The following is a 24449-nucleotide window of genomic DNA, read 5'->3' as shown; positions in this document are numbered from 1 at the left end:
ACTTCTTTGCTGCTTCTTGTCTGTCACAACCCAAAGCTGAGAACCACTGTTTTATAGACTGTATGGAAAATTAAATGCAGGCGATTTCAGTACTCACTGGAACTCCCTCCTGATACCATCCTATGATTCTGTTTTATTATTTTACTCACATCTTGGTACTCTTTACTAATTTTTCTGATCCCCATTCCCCTACCCTGATAAGTGGTATCTTTGTCGAGACTAGTCCCTGATAGATCAATAAGTAAAGAATACATTGGGAACCAGGGGCCCAGGTATAACCTTCAAAGGCCGATGACCCCTGTTGTCCACTCCCATCAGTTAGCCCCATCTGGTAAAAGTTCCACAAACTCCCAAAGTAGTTACAAAAGCAGGGAACATGCACACAAAACAAGAGCCCCTGATGAGCATTTCAGATTTAAACACTAACCCCGATGATCAGAGGTAGTCATTCTTCTCCAGGGTTCCAGGTACTAAGCAGCATTTGTTAGAAAAACCACCGCTCCATTTTCCCAGAACCAAGCAGGAGCTCAGCCCTGAAGGTTATCACCACGAGCCGTTGGCTGGATTGTAATTGCCTGATAACACCTTAGGAAACACCTACTTTGATGCTAGCTCTGGCCCCTATCCTGACAGTGAAGTACTTTTGCTCTTGGAGTTGGAAGGTAACATAAGGATTTAGGAAGATATTGGGGTCCTCTGCTGTTTGCAGTCAACCTTCCCCTATTGAATCCTTCTTCAGGTTCATGGTTTTAAAAGTCCATTCGCTGGCTGCACCGCCTTCTCTTCCCACTGGGGATTTTATACTTCATAGCGTCCTGTAAGTAGCCCCTTGTTTCTCTCTAAATGGCTTGCTGTTTCTTTCTTTTCTCTCTCGCAGCCCTTTTGTCTCAAATTCAATACTGATATGGTATGAAATTTTTTTTCACTTTTGACACTGAATTATAGTATTATTTTTACTTTTTGTAATTGCCCCCAAATTATAAAGTACCAGGAAGTAGCAAATGAGTTCATCCAAGCTGACAGGGCCTGCAGCTGGCCGGGCTGCAGGTTTATCATAGAGGCGTTTCCACTTCCAGCTGAGAGCCAGTTGCTGCTGACTTTCCTTCCTTTGAGTTCTGTGGCATCTCATACGAGTTCTAAATGGGTAGGAGAGTGATCGGTGAAGGAAGCTGCAGAGCAGGCTGGGGAACTCTTCCTCTAAAGGCTTGGGAAACAGAGTCCAGCCGCTCAGCTAGTACAGTACCCTGCAGGCACTGTCAGCATATAAATGAATAAAAAGCCCTCCCCTCAGGGCTGAGCGAACCCACGGAAGAGAAAGCAAAGGAGTGTCAGAGCCAGAGGGGTGGAGGACCCTAAGAAAACAAGGCCTCTAAATCAACAAGATCAATGCAGGTCATGAACTCCCAGAGACTGAGGCAGCAGGCACAGGCCTGGACTGGTCTGTACCAGATGGGGTCCTAGAGCCGAAAGAAGTGGACAGGAGCCCCCACCCCTAAACTGGAAGCAATCTCCAATTGATAGCCTCTTGCAAATGGAAATTTAGTTTTCTACAAGGGACGAAAATTAGTCTTCAGCAGGGAAACAAGTTACCCTTGAGCTCAGGCTGCAAGGCCAGTGTCAGATCCAAAGGAAACTCCGCTACCCCAAACTCCAAAAGGCAGTCCAGATACCCAAAAATGAGCTCAACATGAACTATGCGAGACTTTCTGGTGGTTGGATAAAAACCAGCATTCCTTAGGAACCTGTATCACTAACAGAAGGGACAAGTTACTATCTCTGGTGCCTTTTACCATACCAAAGCCCATACTGGCCTCCAGACTTCCTTAGTACCACAAGGACCTGTTACACATTTCACAGTCCATGCTAGCATCCAGGCCCTTCTCACCTCCTCTCCTACCCTAAACTTCTCCTCCCCCCAGTACTCATTTTTCTTGCAACTCTGCCATGTTCTCCCGTGTATGTGTATGTGTGTGCACTCGCGTGCGCGCGCACACACACACACACATACACATACACACACGCTCTCTGCTTCTTCTCACATAGCCTGGTCCAGTCTCCAGTCTCCTTGTCATGTTCAATCTACCTCTTTCTCTCTATATTTTGGACTTTTCCAGATGCCTCTGACTGTTCTCTCTCTCTCTCTCTCTCTCTCTCTCTCTCTCTCTCTCTCTCTCTCTCTCTCTCATCTTCGAATCTCTAATAGTAACCTTTTACTTAACCACACCATGTCACCAAGTTTATATTATACATCCAGTAGTAGATGTCCAAAAGAAAATGGACTCCATGGCCCTTAGGTGGGTTCTTGTCTCACAATATCATATCAGAGCTTTTCCTTTCTTATTTTAAATCTCATCTTATTATTTTGTATTTTCATTTTTTCTTACCCTCCCTTTTTACCCTACAGGTCTTTTGCATATATATATATATATATATATATATATATATATATATATTATGACTTCCATTTTAGTGTTTTTATATGATTCCTGAGTATGTGAATGAATGGGTTTCTGTTTCTTGTGCCCTCTCTTGGACTTCTTTCTGTTTTGTCCTATTCTGATGGGTTAGTTTTTGTTTTATTTTAATATATCTTCTTATAATGTTTGCTTTCTAATGTGAGACAGAAAGGGGATGGGTCTGGATGGCAGAGGGTGTGTGGAGAAGCTGGGAATAGTAGAGGGACATGAAACTATAATCAGGATATATTATGTAAGGAAAAAAATCTATTTTCAATAAAAGGAAAAACATTAAAAACAAAATCAAGAGTAGTTCCTCCAGAAAATGTTCTTTATGAGCAGTGAGGTTTTTATTTAATGCAATTTTCATGAGGCACAAAACTCTTCACTTTGATTTTTATAAAAACATTTACAAATATTAAGAACATTCTTGAGCCCATAATGGTGGTGCATGCCTGAAGCTCAACATTAAAGAAGGTGAGGCAAGAGGATTGTGAGCTAAGGGCAGCCTGCGCTACATGGTAAGACCCTGTTTCAAAGGGCAGCCTGTGCTACATGGTAAGACCCTGTTTCAAAGGGCAGCCTGCACTACATAGTAAGACCCTGTTTTAAAGAACCCCAAACAGATGGCTCACAGGCCTTACTAAAACAGGGGTAGGTTGCATCTAGTTGGTAGACCACTGTTGCCTGCTGATCTCAGTTCAAGGGGATGAACGTTCAAGAACTTCTAAGGCCCTTGTTCTTTGGGATCTTCCTGTTAGATAATGTGCAGAAAAATAGACAGAGATCTGGGGGCTTACCGTTTGGTGAAGAGCGTGTTCCTGACATGCAGAAGTGATGTAACGAGAGACCTTTGCACTGAATATTTTGGGGGTACTAAATGCAAGTGCTTAACTTTACTCTTGAGTTGGAAAGATAACCATGCTTGTGTAAGAGTAGGTAGAGAAGCAGTTGGAGGTGCTAATATTCCTGGGAGTTGACTCCATAATAAATGAGGCAGTGAGTGGGGCTGAAGATAGTTCCCAGTAGGATACACAAGACATCTAGGGGCTAAAAACCAGCCTTGTGAGTCAGGGAGCTACAAGGGTCTAGTGTGTCCTTTGGAAAGTAAAAGCTGCTGAGAGATGAGGCAGCAGGGCCAGGCCCCAGAGGACAGGGACTCTACCGTAGCAGTCATGAGGAATTATTGATGGATTTATTTATTTGGGGGATATATAATCAGTTCCATTTGAGGCAGATCATGCTGTAGGCTGAGGTGGTGAGGAATCAGGCTGAGGCAGCAGCCATCTCTCTAGAAGCTAAAAATAACTGTACCATACTGAAAGAGTAGTTTGGCCTCTCCTTGGCCAGTTGATGTGGGGTGTCCTTCTGTATATGAGCTGTTGTTTTTTTTTTGTTTGTTTGTTTGTTTTGTTTGTTTGGTTTTTTTTTTGGTTAATGAATAAAGCTGTTTTGGCCAATGACTTAGCAGAGTAAAGTCAGACAGGAAATCTGAACAGAGATATATAGAGAGAGTAGGCAGAGTCAGGGAACACCACGTAGCTGCTGAAGGAGGACATTGGAACCTTGCCGGTAGGCCACAACCTTGTGATACACAGATTAATAGAAGGGTTAATTTAAGATGCAAGACTTAGCTGGAAATATGCCTGAGCCATCAGTCAAACAGTGTTGTAATTAATGTAGTTTCTCTGTGATTACTCGGGTCTAGGCGGCCAGGAACAAAAATGCAGTCTCCTTTTAAAGCCAGTTTGATGACTGAGCAGCAGTTTGAAGGAGAGCAAAAGCCCAAGCAAGCTCTCCTTGGGTCTCTTCTTCAAGACCGCTCGTGTGATACTTTCTGCTGCTGCAGACACGTGAAGACCAGAAGCTGGATCAGGGTTACTCCCGTCTTCATCCATGACCTTCTGAGCTCACAGCAGTCTCACATGCAAAAATTTACATGTAAGCACCATGAGAGCAGGGTGACATGAGTTAGAAATGGCAGCCTCTCAAACTGCCCGTCACTAGACCCCAGCCCAGTGTAGTGGCAGCATATGGTAGGTGCTGCATGTGTTGAGGATTGGCTCCGGCAGCATTTGAAAGACATCTGTCCTCCCATCATCATCACTGAAGACTTTAGGTCTTCACCATCTCTGTTGATTAGCGCTGTCGAAGTGACTGGCTGTGTTATGCAACCCCAGTTTCTCCACTTGGTAGTGTGAGTATTTCTAGGTGAACTCAGCAGCATAGCAATGAGAGCAGAGTTGTCCTCTCCCGGGAAGCATTTGAGCTTCTGACAAAACGGGAAGGCATTCTATCCAGAGACGTTTTTGGATCAGATTGCTAATTATACATCGTGTAAACCTAAGACCTACAGCATTGTTTAATTCATGAAAATGCCCAAGATGAACATAAGCAGAGTTTTTGGGTGTGCAGCAGAGGAAGAAACTGTGTTGTTTGGAGCAAGCATGTAATGGTATCGACTTTGAGCTTAGAAGAATCATTCTGGCTGCCATGTGGAAGGAACAGCAGGACGGTTTCCAGGCTAGGAAGGGTTTGGTCCAGATTACCTGGACTTGCAATGGTGGTGGATTGACTGGTGGGTGTTTGTGCATGGGGAAGTGTCAGAATCTAGATGTAACGGACAAGTAGAGAACAGGATCTGCAGGTTGGCGGAAGGACAGGAGAGGTAGGAGGCAAGAATGACTGCTTGTAGCTGAGCCGGCAAGGAGGATACATCATTCCTTTGCCGAGACGGAGACTTTGGTATGGTTAAGATGGGACAGAGACTTGAGGCGTCCAATGGACTAGCAGTACGAAATAAAAAGCCAACTAACTATCAGACACACTAATCAAGAGAGTCAGGGGAAAATCTTAATTAGAAATAACGGTCTGGGACTCTCAGCATTCAGATGACATTTAAAATCAGGACTGAAAATAAAAAAGGTCCCCTGGGACACATAAACTATTGAATTATTAAGTTTTTAAGGCAAATTGATTTTCTCTTAAGTCATCTTATTGGAAGATTGAAAGCATTGCATCCTAGATCATGTGTTTTCAGATGCAAACCCAAGGAGCCTTTCTTTAAAAGCAAACCAGGAAAGGGCAGAACTCCCAGGCACGATAAGCCGTGTCTTCCGCTGAGAGCCCGAGCAAAGCGGCCGAGGGAGGACAACTCTCAGGGGAAGGAGACACTTTTCTATACTCTTGTTTAGAATAGACATTGGTCTGGGTCTGGGGAGTGGTTTGCAGCATGAAACCGCAAGGATTTTATGACAGAAAAGGCATGGTACAGGTTAAAGAGGAAATCGGATCTTGAGATTTCCTTTTGTTTTCTCCTGAGTTGTAACACGATTCAATCAGTTGTTGTACCATGTCTCGCTCAGTTGAGGATTATTTTCTTGTTGTATTTTCAAGTTATAGGAATGCTGCACACATCATGTAATGCCAGCACTGAGGCCATGGAGTAGAGGATGCCTGCCTTTCTGGCATTAGTATTGCTGTGATTGGTTCCTGGGGAAAAGGGCAGATAGATGACCCGCCAGTATTACCTATTTGAAGCATAGGAGACAGGATAATAGCCTCAAACCTACAGTCTCGACTTGAGTCACGATGCCATCTAAGCTTGTGTTGGTTTCCAAAGGCTTTGCTGCACAAAGACATGGGTCTTTGTGAGGGACAGTGCAGCTTTGCCCTGTCGCCAGCCTGGTTTCCTTGGCCACTCTCTGTACATAGGATGGTCATAAACACTGAACCCTAAGGGGAAGACAAGCCTGCATCAATGCTCTCTATGTTAACTGATCCCCATGTCTACGCATGTATGCCTTCAGTGATGCAGCTCACAAATGTTCCCCTAGGCTTGATGGAACCACTGTCCAAATCTTTCCATGAAGTTATTCCGTTGTGGAAGTCGAACTTAGATTTCCTACAGAGTTGACATCTTGAGTACTGGGCAGGAAATTGCATCAATAAATGACAGAATGAAAATTGATGAAAAAATATTTCAGTGGGAAACATTTCTTTTTTCTTTTTAATTAATGTCTAGCAGCTACATACTTATGGGGTCCAGTGTGATAATTTAATACATATATACAATGTATGATTGTTACGCCAGGGTAATGTTATCTGTGCTGGAGGCCCCACTTTTGGTTATTTTACTGGGATGATGGCAGCTCGCACTTCCCTGCACATTCCCATGATCCCCGGCACACCCCATCTGTTTCCATGTTGCCCTGTAAGGTACATGGCTAATTGATGTCAGTCTCAGAGTTGAAGTCAACCAAGGCAACCAAGGAAACAGGCGGATTGGAATCACGTGGTTTGTGAGGTACAGGCTGGTATTTGACCACGCCCGTGGAGAAGTCTGTACCAGGTTCTTCCTCTCTGCTCTGGTGATGGTTCTCCTGTCCACGAGCAGGAATTTCAGCGGGGACACCCATCAGCCGAGGGCGGTCTGAAGCTTCCCGTTGGCTACTCTCCTACTGAGAGTAGGAGAGTTACTGAGGTCCTCATCTGTGAAATATAGACAGTTTGCAGTGCAGGTCATTGCGAGCACCATAGCAGTACAGGTGTGGGTGATCCTGGCTTAGCCCATACAGACACTAGTGTTTGGTACGGTGGAGAGCAGTCCTTAACCCGGCAGTTCCTAGGTCGGCGGTAGAGGTTTAATGCGTTCTTGCTGAGTAACTACAATGTGTTAAGTATATTCCATCATATCTCCTGGGTGACCAGGAGGTAGGAGAGATGTGTGTAAAGAGGGGAATGTAAACACAGTTCTGAGTGCTTATCATAGCACCGTGACAGAAAATAGTACCAAGTAAAGCGTGTCCCGGCTGACGGCTTGTAGTCTTCCCCAGATTATAACTGAACGTTAGTTATAGACAAGTATGCTTTTGTTTGTTTTCTGAGACATGGTTTCTCTGTGGAGCGCTAGCTGTCCTGGAACTCACTCTGTAGACCAGGCTGGCCTTGAACTCACAGAGATCCTCCTACCTCTGCCTCTCAAGTGCTGGGATAAAAGGCTACCACACCCGGTGCAAATATGTATTTTATTTTAAAAATAGCATTTACCATGCCTTTAGTACGATGTTGCCTTTCACAGTCTGGCACCATGTACTGGTGGGGATCGGAGCCGAACCTAAATGGGAGAAGTGAGCAGAAGGGATGTGAGCGCGTCTGTGGACCCATTTCGTGTACAGTCCTGCTTGACAATGTTAATGGCTGGGCATTTTCTGAGGACATATACCAGGAAACGTTCGAAAGACAGGAAGAGCTAGCTAGCACAGTAGATGGTGGGGTCATCGCAGAAGTGAGGGGCTTCCCTGTGGATGATGTGAAATGCCTAGTTTTACATTTCTGTCCTCCACACAAAGCCCTGGGAGTGTTTATTCTGCTCAGCAAGAGCTGTGTGAACACACACATACACACTTCTTTCTTTTTCAGATTAGTCAAGGGATAAACAAGTATTGATTTTTGCTTTTTATTTACACCTCTAACTTTTCTTTACTTAGGAATAGGCCCTTTGAGAGCAGGTACCTGGTCTAACACAGAGTCACACATTCTCTCTCTCTCTTTCTCTCTCTAGAATACATGAACTATTTTATATCTCTGATACTCTCTATGTGGAACAGGACTAATTAGTAAGTAGAATTCACACAAACCAGAGCTTAGCTGAAGTTTGAATATTAGATGTCATGATATGCATTGGTAGCATTTATCTTTTTAATGTTTAAATTCAGAGTATTGATTTATAGAGCAAAATAACTTAGAAGAGAAAAACTGTAACTGGCTTTAAATATCACATGCCGTTAGACAATGGTCTTTTATCCTGTCACTTGTAGTATTTTTAATACAACGATGATTGGCCAGTAGCCAGGCAGGAAGTATAGGTGGAGCAACGAGAATAGGAGAATTCTGGGAAGAGGAAAGAGTCAGTCTGCAGTTGTCACCCAGACACAGAGGAAGCAAGATGAGAATGCCTCGCTGATGAAGGATACCAAGCCACATGGCTAACACAGACAAGAGTCATGGGATAATATAAGTTATAAGAGTTATAAGAAGCTGAGCTAATAGTCCAACCAGTTTATAACTAATGTAGACCTCTGTGTGTTTTCTTTGGGACTGAACAACTGCAGGACCAGGCGGGACAGAAACCTAGGTCAACAATCAGCTGTTGCCTCTGTGTATTTTCTGATGTCGGTATGGTTAAAGTCATCTTGGTTTCTCATTTGACCCTCCACTAAACTATAGTTGGGGATTCAGCACTCCAGAACCCAGCCGTAGTCTCCATCCTGCCCAGGGCTGGTGAGGAATGTGATTCTCTGTGCAGAGCTCCCGCCATTCCCTTCTCAAGAAGGAGAGAGTATCCGTGGGAAGGAGACTCACCTTCAGAAGCATGTCGGGCTGCTCTCTTCACTTCATCTTGAGACAGCCATCCTTGCAGCTCCTCCCAGAGTATGGCAGTCTCTTTCTTAGCCTCTGCTCCTATTGCTAGAACTTGACCCAGTGGGGCATGAAGTGGCCCCCTTTGTCAACTGCCTCTTTACCTGTCACTCTCTTTTCTTTATCTCCCTCCCCTTCTTCCTACCCTCCCTCTTCTTCCTTCTGTCTACTACACCGGGGGAGCTTTTCACCTAGGTGTGGGAAAAGAGTTCTGTGTCTTTCAAGCTCAATTGCCTTTAATAAAGCTCTTCTTCACCTCTCATTTTTACACTAGTAGGCAGCCTTAGGGTTTAACAAAATATGTGTCCCCACAGTCTGCCAATGAAAGCCTGCACTTTTAGCCCTCTCTGCTGGGAAGTGGGCAAGCCTTTTTAGGGAGTAAAATCAAGGATAATCTCCTGTGCCTTGCTGTCTTCTAAAACAGGGCTGCTGTGTCAGTGGAGGCCCAGGAAGTCACTGGCAGAGAGAAATAGACATGATAAGATGGAAATCCACTGCCCAGCTGCAGAAGCAGGTGTGGACTAGCAATCTACTCCCTTATTTCCTGATGTTGAACTTTATCCTGCACGTGTGGAGTGGAGAGGCCACTCGGGCTACAGAAGGACAGATGTTCTCTTGGATTAGATAAGACAGTTCTGACTTAGTAGAACTTGCATGATTTACAAAGATCTAAAGCCTCAAGAAGCTGATGGATGGAGATAATGTTCTTACAACTTTTCCACTTGAATAAACTACAAACACTTGAGGAAGTCAGGAAGTAGAGAGAAAGTTTAAGGAGTTATTTTGAGAAATCACAAATGATGCTTAGGATACCACTTTTTTTTGGTTGTTGTTTGGTTTTTTTCCATGACAGAAAGTCAAGCCATTGTGCCTTGAAGGAACCAGACCTTTAAATGTCTTTTGCCTTTTCTGCATCAATTGCCCTTTGACATAAAAAGAAGAATCCACTTCGGCCTGACAGTCTTGTAGTCTTGTGCTGAAGGATTTGAGGGATGCTCATTTCAGGCAGATTAGTCTTTAAGAAATGGTTGATGTTCGCCATTTTTCAAAGACATGTAAAATTGGAGATTTGTCTTTTAGAGGGCCATTAAGTGTGAAGCTGCAGAACAGATGGAGGCACCAGGGCCTCCTGCCTAGAGGGTTGTGTTGCTTTATTGTACCCAACAAAAGGCCTTGCAACATCCAGTGGTAGAGGGGAGCTGACTTTGTTCACTTTGGGCATTCAAGGCTGGGATACACCATGGAGCCAGACCTATGTTACAGGACACACTGTCTTTGGAAAGCTGACAACTGTCCACTTCTGGGCTGGCCTCAGGAAATAGAGAAAGTTCAATGTCCTGGCAAAGACAGAAAAATATTTGCTTTTATGCCATGTGTTTTGATGAGCTCTGGGTCAAGCTGTCCTATTGTGGCCTGCGTTTGTCAGAAGTGGAGTTAGTGTGGCCAGGAGACTATGGGAGGACTCTCTGCTTCTACAAAGAGCCTCAATATGGAAGAAAAAATAAATAAATAAAAAGGGAGGACATGAATGCTCCTAGGTCTGGTGGAGGAGAAGGTTTACTCTAGATATGAGAGCATAGCCAGAGGCAGAGACATCTGGGAGAGTCCATAGTGAACATGACCCTGAACCAAGCCATGCGAGGAGGGAGGCGTGGAGGAGAGAGCCAGGAGACCAGGAGGGTAAAGGGTAACAGGATAAAAAGGGGACCAGCATACCCAGCATGGCTGGATTATACTGGGAAAGGTAGCTGGGAAAAGGGCAGCCCAGTCCCTTGATGGAGAACTTTAGGGTATGGGGAGGGGTATGCCAGCCATGCCGTGTAACAGGCAGTGACTGAGGGATGCTGGGAGCACCTGGCAGCCAGGCCAGCTTTGCTATGTTAAGTAGGCACTTCAGTTAGCCATTTTTTCCCAGGTTTGAGACCTGACAGATACAGGCTAGGAGAGTCTTTTCCTACAATGTTCGGTATTTTTATCTCTGCATCTTCAATTTGAAATTGGAGTTTCCTGCCGAAGGCGAGGTAATTCTGGTTTATTACTAAGGTAGATAAACTGAATGGCCTTTCTGCTGCCCGTGCTTACAGAGAATGCAGAATACATGCTTCATCTTAAAGCTGCATTCTTTAGTAGGCAAGCTTGTTGTTCTAGGTTCAGGAAACAGATTTTTAATGAACAGTTATTCAGTGTGCTAGAAAGAGTTTCATACCTGATCAGTATTAAAGAAGAAGGATGTCTGGGCTGTGGAGATGGCTCAGCAGGTCCAAGTTCCTGCTGCAAAACCCTGATGTGAGTTCAATTCCAGGAAGTGGGGTAAAAGAAACTACTTCCAAAAGTTGTCCTTGAACTTCCACATACATGCCATTGTATGTGCACACGTACATGCTGCCCTCTGACGTCCACATACATGCCATTGTATGTGCACACGTACACACTGTCCTCTGATGTCCACATACATGCTAGTGTATGTGCACATGTACACGCTGTCCTCTGACGTCCACATGCATGCTAGTGTATGTGCACATGTACACACAATGATAAGTTAAGTAAAAGGAAGCACCTTATCATTAATTAATATTTCACTTTTTTTAGATTTTACAAGCAAGTGATAATTTTAGAATTTTAAAGGTCTTTCTTTTGAAATTTTTATAGCTGCTACCCAGTGTTTAGATTTATTCAATTATATTTTAAAATGCCTAATATATCCATAAAATATCAAGAAATTGATTTAGTTTTGATTATTAGAAATTTCTATATTAACCTGTTTTATCAGTAGTGATGCTTTGAATTTCTCTATTAATCTATTAGTGCTTTATAAAACATAGCTAGCATTTAACTGATGCTGGAGGCTATAACACACTTTTAACTATAGTCATTAATTGAAGATTTTCTTCCAGGCAAGTCATTATATCTATATCTATATTTATTATCTATCTATATCTATTGTCATGTCTTATGTCTCTGACCTTCAGCCATGCTTAGAAATTCAAGCTTGCTAGTCTTTTGTTAAGGGAAATAAATACCTGTAAATTCCTACAGACTCTAGATGAATACATCCTGTCTTCGTTTTACGTTTTGTACATTTGGCATGTTTTGGGAAATTTATATGCTAAAAATCGAAAACTGTGTTAAGTTTCAAAAATCCTATTAATATTTGGCCACTTGTCCTAACTAATCAGAATATAGAAAGCAGTCATTTTGTGCATAAAACCCTGAGGGTTTTCACACTGTCAAATTCATTTCACAGAGAGAGGAAGTTTCTTCAACTGATGGTCAGAAAACTAAAAACAAATGCAAATTGTCTCCTGAACCGAAGAAGCAGTAGATGGATTGTCCCTAATCAATGTATTGTGAAATGAGCGGCTGTTTTCGGCCCTTTTGTCTATTTTTGAAGACATTTGCAAAACCTATCTAATCTGCTTCATAAAAGAGGACAAAGAATAAATATTTATGCATGTTAATTTTGATGCCAATGGGGAGGGGGAAGGGGAATATGGTCATGGGAATAATTTTAACAAGTCTCTTTTAAATGGTACAGCTCTTTAGAAAGCAATACCCCAGATTGCGATAGTTAGCCGAGATGCACAGTGAGAAAAGCCTGTGTAGCCACTGCCTCATTGGCTTATACACTTGGAGGAGGGGTAGAACAGAGAGCAGGATCCCAGGAGAACGAGTTGCCCTCCAAAACCCCCGAGGAAGGATTTAAAAGTTCATTTATAATTGACGAGTGCTGAGTTGGGAATGTTCATTTTTATTCTGGTTCCTTAATTTAGAGATTGCAATTTCGTGAGTTTTGCCCCAACTTGTCATTAAAGTCGCTAAGACAAACTGGCAACGTTTCCTTCCTTAATAACTTTTCATTTAAATAATAGTAATTGAGAGGAAATGGAAAGATTTTATAGAAAACTTATTACATGGAAATAACAGAATTCCATTAATCTCCTGGATAATGTAAGTCAGGTAAATACCAGGTTTACAAGTACCACATGCACAGTGTGGGCTTTCTTGTCTTGAAACTGTGCACGTTTACGGAGCAGACCCAGCTTGCTCGAGATCCCCAGCGACCTGGTGGCTCATTCCCTCGGGCCCCTTGGTGGCTGCTGTGACAGCCCTGCAGATTGGGGCTGGAGTGGAGCAGAGAAGCAGCAGCGCTCCTACTACAGCTGTGTTCCTCAGGAGAAATGAAAACGGCAGGCACGAATAAGGCCCATTCGTAGAAATCTCTTCCAGTGTCTCTGAGCAGCTTAGACAGCAAGGCTGGGGTGTGTCGGTCTTTGCTGGGACCAGACATGGATGAGACACAGAGTTCTGGGGATAGGTTAGGACAAGCCTGCCCTACTCTCTCTCCACTCCAGGACACATTCCCTGTGGTCACTCTCCCTCTGCACATACCTCCACCCCTCTTATTTCATTGCACTTCAACTACTCACAGTTAAATAAGTTCTAACGAGACGGTTTGAGAGCCACCGTTTTAACATCAGAAACTTCATAAGATCTCTGAAGCATCCATCTTCTAGGGTGGGCTCACTGTGGCTTCAGTCAGTCTCTTAAGGACTTTTAATGTTCTAATATGATATACAGCAATTTAAAGCTTTACCGTAAACATCCTTAAGGTTTAAGGTCTTTGTTACAGACAAATATTACTGTGCAAAATGATTAGGAGTGCGAGGTTATTGCCAAGAACAACAAGAAATGTGTGTCTTTAGTAAAACTCCGTCATTAACCACTAATGGTAGCAAAGATAGGAAGGTTTAACTGAGCATGGTTGTGGTTGATGACAAGACCCATCCAATTTCCTTTGAAAACAATGGCTGTCTTTTGCCAAACCCGTATCCACAGGTTATGTGTTTAAAGAAGTAAGGTTTCATGAATTCCTGTTGTGTAGTGATAACTGGACTAAACTTTTTGCCTATGTATGTGGGTACATGCTTCTAGTTGTACGTTTGTGGATACATATTTGTATGTGGACGTATGGAATTCAGAGGTTTATTGCTCCTGAGGAACCGTGCATCTTGGGGTTCAGGGAGTGTCTCTTGCTGACCCGAAACTCTCTGACTGGGCTTGGCTGCTGGCTAGCAGGTCCAGGGGTCCATGTGTCTACACCCCAGCACTGGGGTTAGAGTGCACACCACTGTACTTGGCTTCTCTGTGTGGCTCCTGAGGATGGAAATCTGTTCATATTTCTACGACAATACTTTACTTTATGAGCTCTCTTCCCAGCCTTAGACAGAATGTGTTTAAGATATTATATCTTTAATTTTCTGAAATTGTCTATTTTTCATGTTCTAATACAAATGAAATTGTATATGTGTTGAATAGGCCATCCGAAGAATGCCTATGGTAGTATTGTTAATTATGCTTTTTTTAATTAAAAAAAAAAAAGAGTACACTCACCATATTCCACTTTTTTGTTTTCAAAAGGACCCATTGCAGTTTTGCTTCCAAATAAAACAGCCCAGCTGTGTCAGAATAACCCTGTGCTGGGAGAATCAAAATTGGAAATGGCTATGCTTGGAAGCCAGAGCTATCAGGGCAGTCTGTGAAATTTGATGAGAAAGGATATATTTGCATATTCTCATAGTGAATCTCCATAGGATACCTTTACAAGGGAAAAACTATAACTGGTGATTGGTTTGTTAGTATCAGTACCCATATCTAGCAGATCTCAGCGCTTGTGGGAACCGAGTCTCGGGGTGCTTCCTAATAGAGAAGTCACACTTGACTATACTATTTGATGGGCTGGATCCTCCCACCTGGAAGGATACCGTGAACAACGAATTTTTCCTCATTTCTCTGTGCCCTCCTTGATAAAGTACTAGTTCCAGCCCTGAAAATCCATTGAGTTTGGGGGTAACAAGAATCCTACAGTTAGGAGAAATGACAAGCTTGTTTCTAACAATAGTTTAAATGAGCAAGGGAAGGGCCATGTTAAATGACTACAATCCAAGCATCGAGAGTGCTGTTCCTCCTACCTGCCGTTTGGTGGTTCTGTTTGTTTGGGTTTTTGTTTTTGTCTTTTGTTTTGGACACAAATGATGTAGGAATCTTCTTCCTCATGACTAAAAGATTCGACCAATCAGGTGCCGAGGGCTGTCTTCTCCCTTGTGTTCTAAGGCCTAAGACCATCCATTGATAATTTTATTCTTTCTTCTTCTGACATTTATTAAGCCCCAAACTTAGATTGTAGTGCATAGTAAGTTCTGGAGGGTACAAGTGAGAGTAGAGTGTGGGGTATGTGTGCGTGTGCGCGTGTGTGTGCATGTGTGTGTGGGGGGGTGTCTTCCAGGAGGAGTCCCTGCTTGATTTGGGAGCCTAAATGTGAGGAAAGCAATTGCGCTTGCGCAGAATTAGGACACAGCTCTTTGTGAGCACTGAAAGGGCTTCTATTGGGATGGGTTGGAAAGAACACTCAGACAGGGACCAGGTATCGAGAGACTGTGGGACACGGTTCCTCTGGTCCTCCTTTGACATTCTGTGTGACTTCTCAGCACAGAAAGTGCAGTAATGCTGGGAACTCAAGGTTCCGTGTCTTCAGATGGAATATTAATGGTTTATGTAATATGCGATGTCATATACACGATGCCCTCCCGAAAAGTCAGCGTTGGGAATGGGAGTCTCATTTCAAACTGGGGGGAGAAAGCTGTCTATGGAGGCAGATCATAAAAGTGAATACCTACGTGCATGAGGATAAGGGCTGCCCTAGATGAGATTGGTGTGTTAGGCTAGGGAGTCAGGGAGGAGCAGGGACTGTGGGCTCTGTATTTAGTCCCGAGTCAAGTCTGTGCGCAGGGCAGGTAGCGGTGCAGTTACGGTTTATACACAGAGATACCCTTCAGGGTCAAACGATGGGGAACTTAGAGGAACTTGAGAGGGAAATGATCCTAGTTTTGACTAAAGCCTCCCACCACCTGAGTATCAAGAATTCCATCACAATCAATGCATTTGCTGTAAAGACAACAGAATTAATATTCCTTTTATACACAAATACGTTAAAACAACAATTCATTCCTTTCCCAGACACATTCCCTGAACACCTTAAAAGAACTGTTTATGATAAAGAAAGCCTACCTTCTTATATCCCCTGGGCCAGACTGTTACTTTATCGGTTGCAACCCTGTCTGACGCCTCTCTGGAACCACCCATTGCTAAGGTAGTTACTTCAGCTCCACTAAAATCCTGTATATGGTTATTGTAAATATTGTAAGTAAAAATAAAAAAAATAAAGCAATGAGCTGCACTCTCCCTTAAGAAGCCAGAACTCACAAGGAATACTGAAGGTTTCTTTTCTCCTAGTAATTTTGTTTAAGCCTGTATTAAAATATCTCTAATGAAATCACCAACCCTGCTTTGTAAAGTGGCCAGTTTTGGCATTCTTTTCAATATCAAAGCTAAGAATCTGTTTGACCTGAGGGACAGCCCAAAAAACTCCGCGAGAACTCCTTCTGGTGCTGTGCCTGTGTGTGTACCCCAGAAAGCTGACACTATGCACTGTGTGTATTGTATTGTCTCTTTGATTTCTATTACTTGAGGACAGAAACCAGAGGAAGGGGCACAGGAAAGCATATAAAGGATCTTTTTTTCTTCATTGTAGCAAAAACAATCCAAAAACTTAAAAGGAATTTATGGAAGTTGATCAATTCTTTATTTCAAAGAATTCCTCTATATAATATTCTCTAAATATTCACCATCTAACCTTGAAGAAAGGCATCTGTTTCTTTTTTTTTTTTCTTGTGCATTTGCCAAATACTTGGTATTGGGTTTAATACATTTAATGGGAAAATGATATCTTATTTACTAATAAAAGTTTCCCATGAACGATGTGAAAAGCAATTATCGTTTCTGTAACTGCCATCTGCTTTGTGTCATGAAGGCATTCTTGTCCACTGGACGAATAACGCACCGTTGCCATGGAGCGAATACGCGAAGCCCAGTGCTTGGATGTGCCTCTCTCTTTGTGTTAGAAAAAAATGCCTTTTAGCTCATTATTTTCCAGAGCACACTCCGGAGGCAAAGTTTGTTGTTTATGGTTGTTGTTGTTGCTTTACCTTTCAGTCTACTTTACCTTTTCAGTGGCTAAAATCAGCATCTGAACATAACTTGCTGGTAAAGATTTCCAAAAATCTAAAATACCAAGAAAGAAAGTTTTTCACTCACCTCTGTTAAGTAGAAGCCTTACTTTGGTGTTGGGATTCAGATCTAGTTTCAAACCTCTAGCTACTAATTCTAGTGGAAACACACACACACATATCCACACACATACACATGCACATACTCGTACACACACACATACACACACACACACACACACACACACCATACACTTCCAGGCTCCCCGGTTGAGTTTTTGTGTCTGCTGGACTCTCGGGAAGTCTCTCTGATGCTGGCCAAGCAGGTGATGACATGAAGGAGCAATAGTGGAACTGGGTGGGGACCTGGTGGTTCCTAAGTAATAAAGTCCCAGGTCTCCTGCTCTCTCTTTACAGTCTTGCCCCTTTCCAGTATGCTAGGATACTTTTGAGATGATTGGTTAGATGCTCTTCTAAGATGCAGTGGGCCCAAACCATAACCTTTGGGAGGGGTGTTACTTTGAGTTGTTCCTGAAAGTACCAATTGATAGCTCCAGTAATTCAAGTTTCTCTTGTGACCTTGGCTTGTTCCTGAGCCACTCAGGAGACAGCCCCTGCATTGGTAGCGTGAGCACCATGCTAGAACCCTGTGGGGATTACAAGCGAGTTCATTTCTGACCACAGTGGCTGTCACCAAACAAATGTTCGTCATTCCCTCCTGATAACATTGCTTCAGCACCCTCTTTTCCTGTTTCTGATCCTTTTTTCCAGTCTCTGAAATCAAAGCAGGATAAAACCTTAGCCTGATGGTTCTGGGTTATTTATCATGACGGCCTCTTAGGATTCCCCCTGTGGGGGGGGAAAAAAAAAGACAGAAGGCAGCAGCCTGTGCAGAGAGAGATGAACTGCAATACAGGTCCAATGGCAGTCTACCACCTGAGCTTAGCTGGCCCTTCAGAGTGTGACAACTTATAATACAGAGAACTGTCATTGTAAGGGAATGGCTATGGCAAGGACATCTAACTTGAGGAAAGCATCTGCCCTCACCTGAGGCCGTTCTAGAAATAATTACCTGTGCCTCAGTACCCCTAGTCACAAGAGAATTCCATGCCTTGTTAGAGAGATCTTTCTAGTGGTCATCACAGTGCCCTCTTGTGAAGGAAGTAAAGTAGATCAGTTCTACCCCACCCTTCCACAGGAGAGGCGCCAGTACACATCTCTGCTGACTCCCATTCTCCTGTCTAGCAAGTCCTGCCCCAGAAACTTAGAGAAACAGGAGCCCATTTGACGACATTACGGCTCGGCACCGTGCTGCTTTTCTCCCGGGACTCACAGATGTGCTGAGGAGGTGGCACATCTTCCATTTCATAAGGAAGGACGAAATCTGGGTCCTCTTTATGCGCTTCTCCTTTTCGTCTCTTTCCTTCCCCAGCTCAGATCTGAACTCTTCAAGAATTCTACCTCTCCTCCCCTTTTGCTGCCACCTTAGGATCCTCATAGTGCAGATATATTCACGGCAGGCATTCAGCGAAGTGAAAGGTCAGTTTTCAGTGTGTTCTCGGAGTACTAGAATGTCTGTAGATCCTTCATGACCCGCGCCTGCATCCATCCCGTCTTCCGGCTTGGCACTACAGTACTCTGCACCAGCCTTGAAGATTTTACAGTGATCTCATTTAAAGCTTGTATTTAATTTTGAGGGCATGTGTTGCTGGAATTTTCTTTGCACTGTCAACCAGCTCTCAAATAAAGATGCAAAGACTTATTATTAATTATGAATGCTTGACCTTAGCTTAAGCTTGTCCCACTAGCTCTTTTAACTTAATTTAACGTGTTTCCATTCCCCTGTGTTTTGCCTTGGGGCTTTTTACCTTTCTTTCATTCTGTACATCCTACTTTCCTGCCTCCTCTGCATCTCTCTGTGCCCTAGAGTCTCCCTGGTGTCTCTTTGGTCTCCTTTTCTTTCTTCCCTACAGCCTAAACTCCTCCTCCTCCTTCCTCTCCCTGACTGGAAGTCCTGCCTATACCTTCTCCCTCACTATTGGCCATTTGATTTTTTATCAGAACAATCTGGTGCCTTGGGCAGGAAAAGTAATGCAGCAACAACGCATCTTTATACAATTAAGCAGATGCAACAACACATCTCTGCATAGCTAAACAAGTATTCTGCAGCAGGCACGTGTCTGTTCTGTTGAGAGACGTAAAAGCATGAGTTTCATCTTGGTGCTAAATCGAATGTGAAATGACGCCAGAACCTGAGACTGGTAGCCTGTGTTCTGTGTTGGCTCCTGTGTGACCTTTCAGACCACAACTTCTTGATGAGTTGCAGATCTTTTGAGCAGGAAGATGAAGCCAAAAGTTCTGTCTTGGAGGGATGAGATCCTGTCTTTATGTCCCCAGGACGGAAGCATTTTTGCTGTGTTTTCCTACACCATGGTCTATCCACCTTGCATTGTCAGCTTGTAAAGAGCAAGGAGCAGCGTTTGTGGGGCTGGGACTGAGTTGTGGCAGCTGGAGTCATTGTAAATAGTGCTTTGGCAGTGCTTGAATGATACGTTATCGTCTGCGACTTGCAACCACATGCTTGACTTGTAATACCTTTGAGTAATGTGCTTTGAGTTTGGGTTTTTTAAAGTCCTAGAACTCTGAGATTGAATGTCTCTGCACCCATCTTCAAAGCCTGAAAATTTTTATTGTTCTTTACATAAACAAATGGCATCATTGAACCTGAGAAGGAGTCCCTATCGTGTGACATTATTTGACTCTCCTTGCCGCTGACTTAGAAAATATTTAGTGGTTGTATTTAGAATATTTCTTACAGATATTTAGTCTGCACTTACCCAATGTCATTATGTAAAGAAAACGCAGTGTTTGTGACACTATGCTGGTGGTTGGGACATTTTTATCAGGACACTGGTGATATACATTTAGTGCTTTGGCCCTTGCATGTATATTTTCAGGACATGAATATAAACGAGGTTTATGTACATATTTATTATTCTAAGTGATTAATTTATTTCATTATTTTACTTTAAAGGAAAGCTTGAGTTAGGATTTTTAATATTTGAACATTGTAAATGGAAAAATGAGCACCATCCATACAGTGAATTTCAGCTGTATGCTCAGTGCTGGAACAGACACCCTGAGTCTGAATTTCCAGCTGCCCAAGCTCATTGTGAATTTCTCTGTAGCTGTTCAGTTCAGAAGATGAACAAAGACGTGAAATCAAGGGGCCAACACATTGTGTGACCATGTTTAGTAGATCTTAACCTGACTGGGGAGAAAACTGCCGCTGAGAAGTAGACAATGAGTATAGTTTATACGAAGGCTTAGCTTCTGTGCAATAGCTGGTGACGAAGTTAATCTTCAGCTATGGGCCTGTGTCTTGCAAGAACACTTGTAGAAAGTCCACATAGATTAGTTGAATGTTTGTTCCCAAAACGAGATTTTGAAATATATGTTTTAGGAGTGTTCCATGAAAAGGCAAGCAAAGACTTCGTCAATGTGTGTTTCCTTTGGAGCTTTGCTTCACTAAGCTGGTCGTCTTTAGTTTGTAATAGAGTATTGCTATGGATGACAGAGGTGGCATAGTCACGTCTTCAAATCATTTTTTGTTTCACCTGTGGGTTATTCTTTCAGCATGCTATTTCATGACCTGAAGCCTGAATGCAAACATTGCTTGGTCCTCATCCATTTGTATTGAGAAATTGGAAATGACTTGTCATTTCATGGTGCGTAAGTCAAAGTCATGCTTCGAGCTGTCTCGGAAAGTGCTTGTTTTCAGTGTGGTCTATACTTCACTACTTACTAGTTAGCTGCTATGGCGGGTGTCCCTTAAGTGGTGTGAGTCTATACTTCACTACTTACTAGTTAGCTGCTATGGCGGGTGTCCCTTAAGTAGTGTGAGTCTATACTTCAATACTTACTGGTAGCTGCTATGGCGGGTGTCCCTTAATTAGTGTGAGTCTATACTTCGCTACTTACTGGTAGCTGCTATGGCAGGTGTCCCTTAAGTTGTGTGAGTCCATTAGAAACCTCTCAGTGGTTTCATGCCTTCTTTCTTCTATGGGTTCCATTTGTTTGTTCATACTCCATTTATGGGCAAGACACTCAGGTAGTCATGAAGGAATTGATTCCATGTGGTTCCAATGAAAGAAAAAGCCAATCAGGCTAAGATTTAAATTAATACTACTTTGTAGTTTCCAGGGAACTCTGATGGGAAGGGGGGTACTCATTCCTATAGATTAGATAAAGAGTGAGGTAATGTAGGTAGAACCCAGAAAACCAGTTTAAGTAGCTTCTTTGAGAGAATGAATTTCAACAGAGGTTGATTCTTGGAGATTTGAATATTTTTAAAATATAAACAATGAAACGAACTTGGCTGTTTCAGACCAAAACATATTACAGTAATGGTCATGCTCCTATTCATTCCCTCAGTGATCACATGCTAGGAAGTTCAGCCTATTTGAGCCGAGAAGCAATTAGGAGCTCAAACCAACACAACCCCATATTCATGGAGCTTTTCTGAGTGCGTTGTCCAAATGCTGGAGATCATAAATGGTGAGATGGACGTATCTGGTGCCGTTGCGCATGCAAGGTGGAATGGGAGGACTCAAGTCAAGGAAGGGTACCCTGAGGAAGATGAATAACCTAGGAAGGACACAAAGTCTGCTCTAGATGCAGGCATTCTCTAGATAGGATTTAATCTACTGTATGTCCAGTAGTCGGGCTCACAAAAAATATCTAAGTTATATGATGTCTTCTTTCAAGGTGCATGAACTCTTGCTTTTCAAGCAGATGTTTTCTTGAACATTAGCATGAGACCATATGGTATTTATTGGTAGAGTTAGAAAATGACTTCATAGACTAGTGTTTGTCTACAGTTAGAAAATATTCTGTGTTTGCCCTGTGTTGTTATTTTTATCTATCTTGTGGTGCTTTGGGTTGTGTTTCCTGTCCTGTATTTTGCTTTCTAGTGTTAATTTTGTTTTGTGATCATAAAAGGCTTTGAGACATCTCTTAAAGCCCATTAACTTATTGGCATGTTTTGATTTTTTTTTTTTTTTTTGACAGATTCATGTGTTTCTTAAGGCTTTCAAAGATATTCCCCAAAGTAGCAGAAACTTGGTTGGGTGGTTAGGGTTATATCAGAACCTCATTACTTGAAACAAAATTAGAAATAAGATTAAAATTCTCACCTTTTCAGTGTCTTTTCAACCTGACATAAATTGCAAATTGGCTTCAGAGTGTGTGGTCTTTTTTGGGGGGGTGGAGGATGATGACATATCTGAGCGTGTCCTGAGTTGTTTCCAACATGTCTCTGACATTCGGTCTCTCTGTCATTCCTGGAAAAAAAGCCTGGGTGAGTCATCTAGATGCTCGTCTTCCTTAGGTGGTCCGTCCTAGTCTGCCTTACTCTGCAGTGTTCCCCAAACCAGCTGATCTAAAGCAGCAAAAGCATCAGTCTATAATTAATGATGCCCCTCCCCACTCCATCCTCAGTGTTGAGAGCGCTGAGGAATGTGGGGATTATGGCTGAGGGTTTAGCTCTGACAATGTCTTGCTGAGTCACCCCTGATTTTACTCTAATAGAGATTGCTGGTATGCCCTGAGCCTGACAGGGCTCTGGGGAGGAGAGTGAGCCAACAGACGGAGTCCCTTCTCATTTCATGTTGATGGTCTCAGGGAAAGAATCTAACAGTGTGAAATCCAGGCCAGCCAGTCTCAGTGCTGAGTACGACCTGTATTCTTCATTTGTTAGTAACGTCTGCTTATTAATTACCACAGCCAGGCACCTGGAGGGAGGGAATGGACCCTGTGGGGCTTGAAGCACACAGCCCCTCAAGGACCTACAAGCACTAATTATTGCCTTTATATGTTGCTTTTTTTATAGTCTTAGTATTTTATATTTTACCTGTGGAGTATTCCACATATTTCAATGTATAGTCATAGTGTTAATTTCAAGACATTGACCAAGTATATGAGCTTAATGATTTTCTTTTGGAATATATAAGAGTAAAATGACAGCAGGTCCCCATTCGTTTCCTAGGCAGCAGTGTTCAATCGTGAGCAGCGTAGCTGGCTCTAACCAATTGTCTTCTATTGTCTGTGTCATCTCTCCCAGTTATCGCCAGTTTCCGAGGCACCGTCCCATATGGCCTGTCACTGGAAATCGGAGACACTGTTCAGATCCTGGAGAAGTGCGATGGTGAGCGGCCTCATTCTTATGGCTTGAAGCTGTGTGAAGAGATTCTTCTCCACAACTCGGCATGACACTTCAAAACATGGCTGTCCATTCCATGTTTTCCCTGGAGTCAGAGCAAGCTATTTTTTTTTTTTGACAAAACTTGTTCCTTACATATTTAATGTGCGATCATGAGAAAGCAATGAAGTATTATTTTTAAGTTGATTGTATTTTTTTCCCAATTTATTGTCCCTTTTTAGCCCTTACATAAGAAGTAGAAAGCACTGGAACATGTTCTGTTTGTAGAGTTGATGGCTAACTCTCAGCCTGGAAGGTTTTCCTGTAACCTCAGGGCTCAAAAAAATGAAGGACAAACTCCAAAGATGGAGCTCCTGAGGTTAAGCCTCACAAGATGGAGCTTCTGAAGTTGAGTTCCAAGAAACCCAGAGGACTGGCCAGCTCCACTCTAGCCTTGTGGTCTCTCTGCTCCAAATCTAGAATAAAATTATACAATGAATTTGAAATGTTAGTAAACATTCTGTGCGATATTATTAATGTATGCAACTCATTAAAAATACCTAATCTCTCCTTAGAAACCTCCATTCTTGTTCTAAGGTCCACCCTTGAAAGGATCTCAGATGAACTGACTACATTTTTTGTTAACAAAATGACTGGAATTTGGAATATCATGAACATATAAAGAAAATGCCCATTTCCTTCCCCGAAGGCTTCTTTACCCTGGGAATTTATTATATAATATTGTTCTATCTTACAAAGTCTCTTCAGGCGTTAAATTGTGTTTGGACAAATGAAACTGTTACATATAGCTGGGTTTTGGCTTTAAATGTTGATAATATGTGAATATTTATTCTATCCACTGTAATTGAGAAATCTAAAAATATAATAAGGTTTCCTGTGTCATTACTGAATGCACTCTGTTTCCCCTTGCTATATAAATATAAAATTCTCCCCAAATTGGTGCATAGAAACAGGGTGTATATTTAATGGGATGTAGTAGGTTTTTGATTCTGTTAGAATGATTGTTACAAATTGATATGCATCTTGGACCTGTTCTTGTGAGACATTAATAAACCCCATGATATAGACATTCCTACTTCAAGATCAAGATTCCTGTCTTGAACTGCTGCAAAGACGTTAGACATGATTCACTGTGAGGAACTGAACAAATGTAATATTCAGGGCAACCCTTTCCTTTCAAAAATTCAACTAGTCCAAACATTAGAACATTTCTGCGTAGCAAATAATTTCCTATAAATAAGAAAAATGGCATCTGCACTTATAAAAAATACATTTGTTTAATGTGACAAA

The 24449-nt window shown here is 42.5% G+C and overlaps 1 protein-coding gene across 3 annotated transcripts in view; it reads left to right on the top strand.

Annotated features, from left to right (window-relative positions):
- Window positions 1-24449, top strand: part of Dock4 (dedicator of cytokinesis 4) — a 390974-nt gene that overhangs the window by 151911 nt on the left and 214614 nt on the right. For all 3 annotated transcript variants that reach the window (XM_057782100.1, XM_057782101.1, XM_057782099.1), the window contains exon 2: window positions 23061-23144. In XM_057782100.1, the coding sequence (XP_057638083.1) occupies window positions 23061-23144 (84 nt within the window). The remainder of the gene's footprint in view (window positions 1-23060; window positions 23145-24449) is intronic.

The sequence above is a fragment of the Chionomys nivalis genome, chromosome 10 (assembly GCF_950005125.1).
Source record: "Chionomys nivalis chromosome 10, mChiNiv1.1, whole genome shotgun sequence".
NCBI classification, from domain to species: Eukaryota; Metazoa; Chordata; class Mammalia; order Rodentia; family Cricetidae; genus Chionomys; species Chionomys nivalis.
Note: the sequence above shows the minus strand (reverse complement) of the source record. Positions and strands in the feature narration are given on the sequence as shown.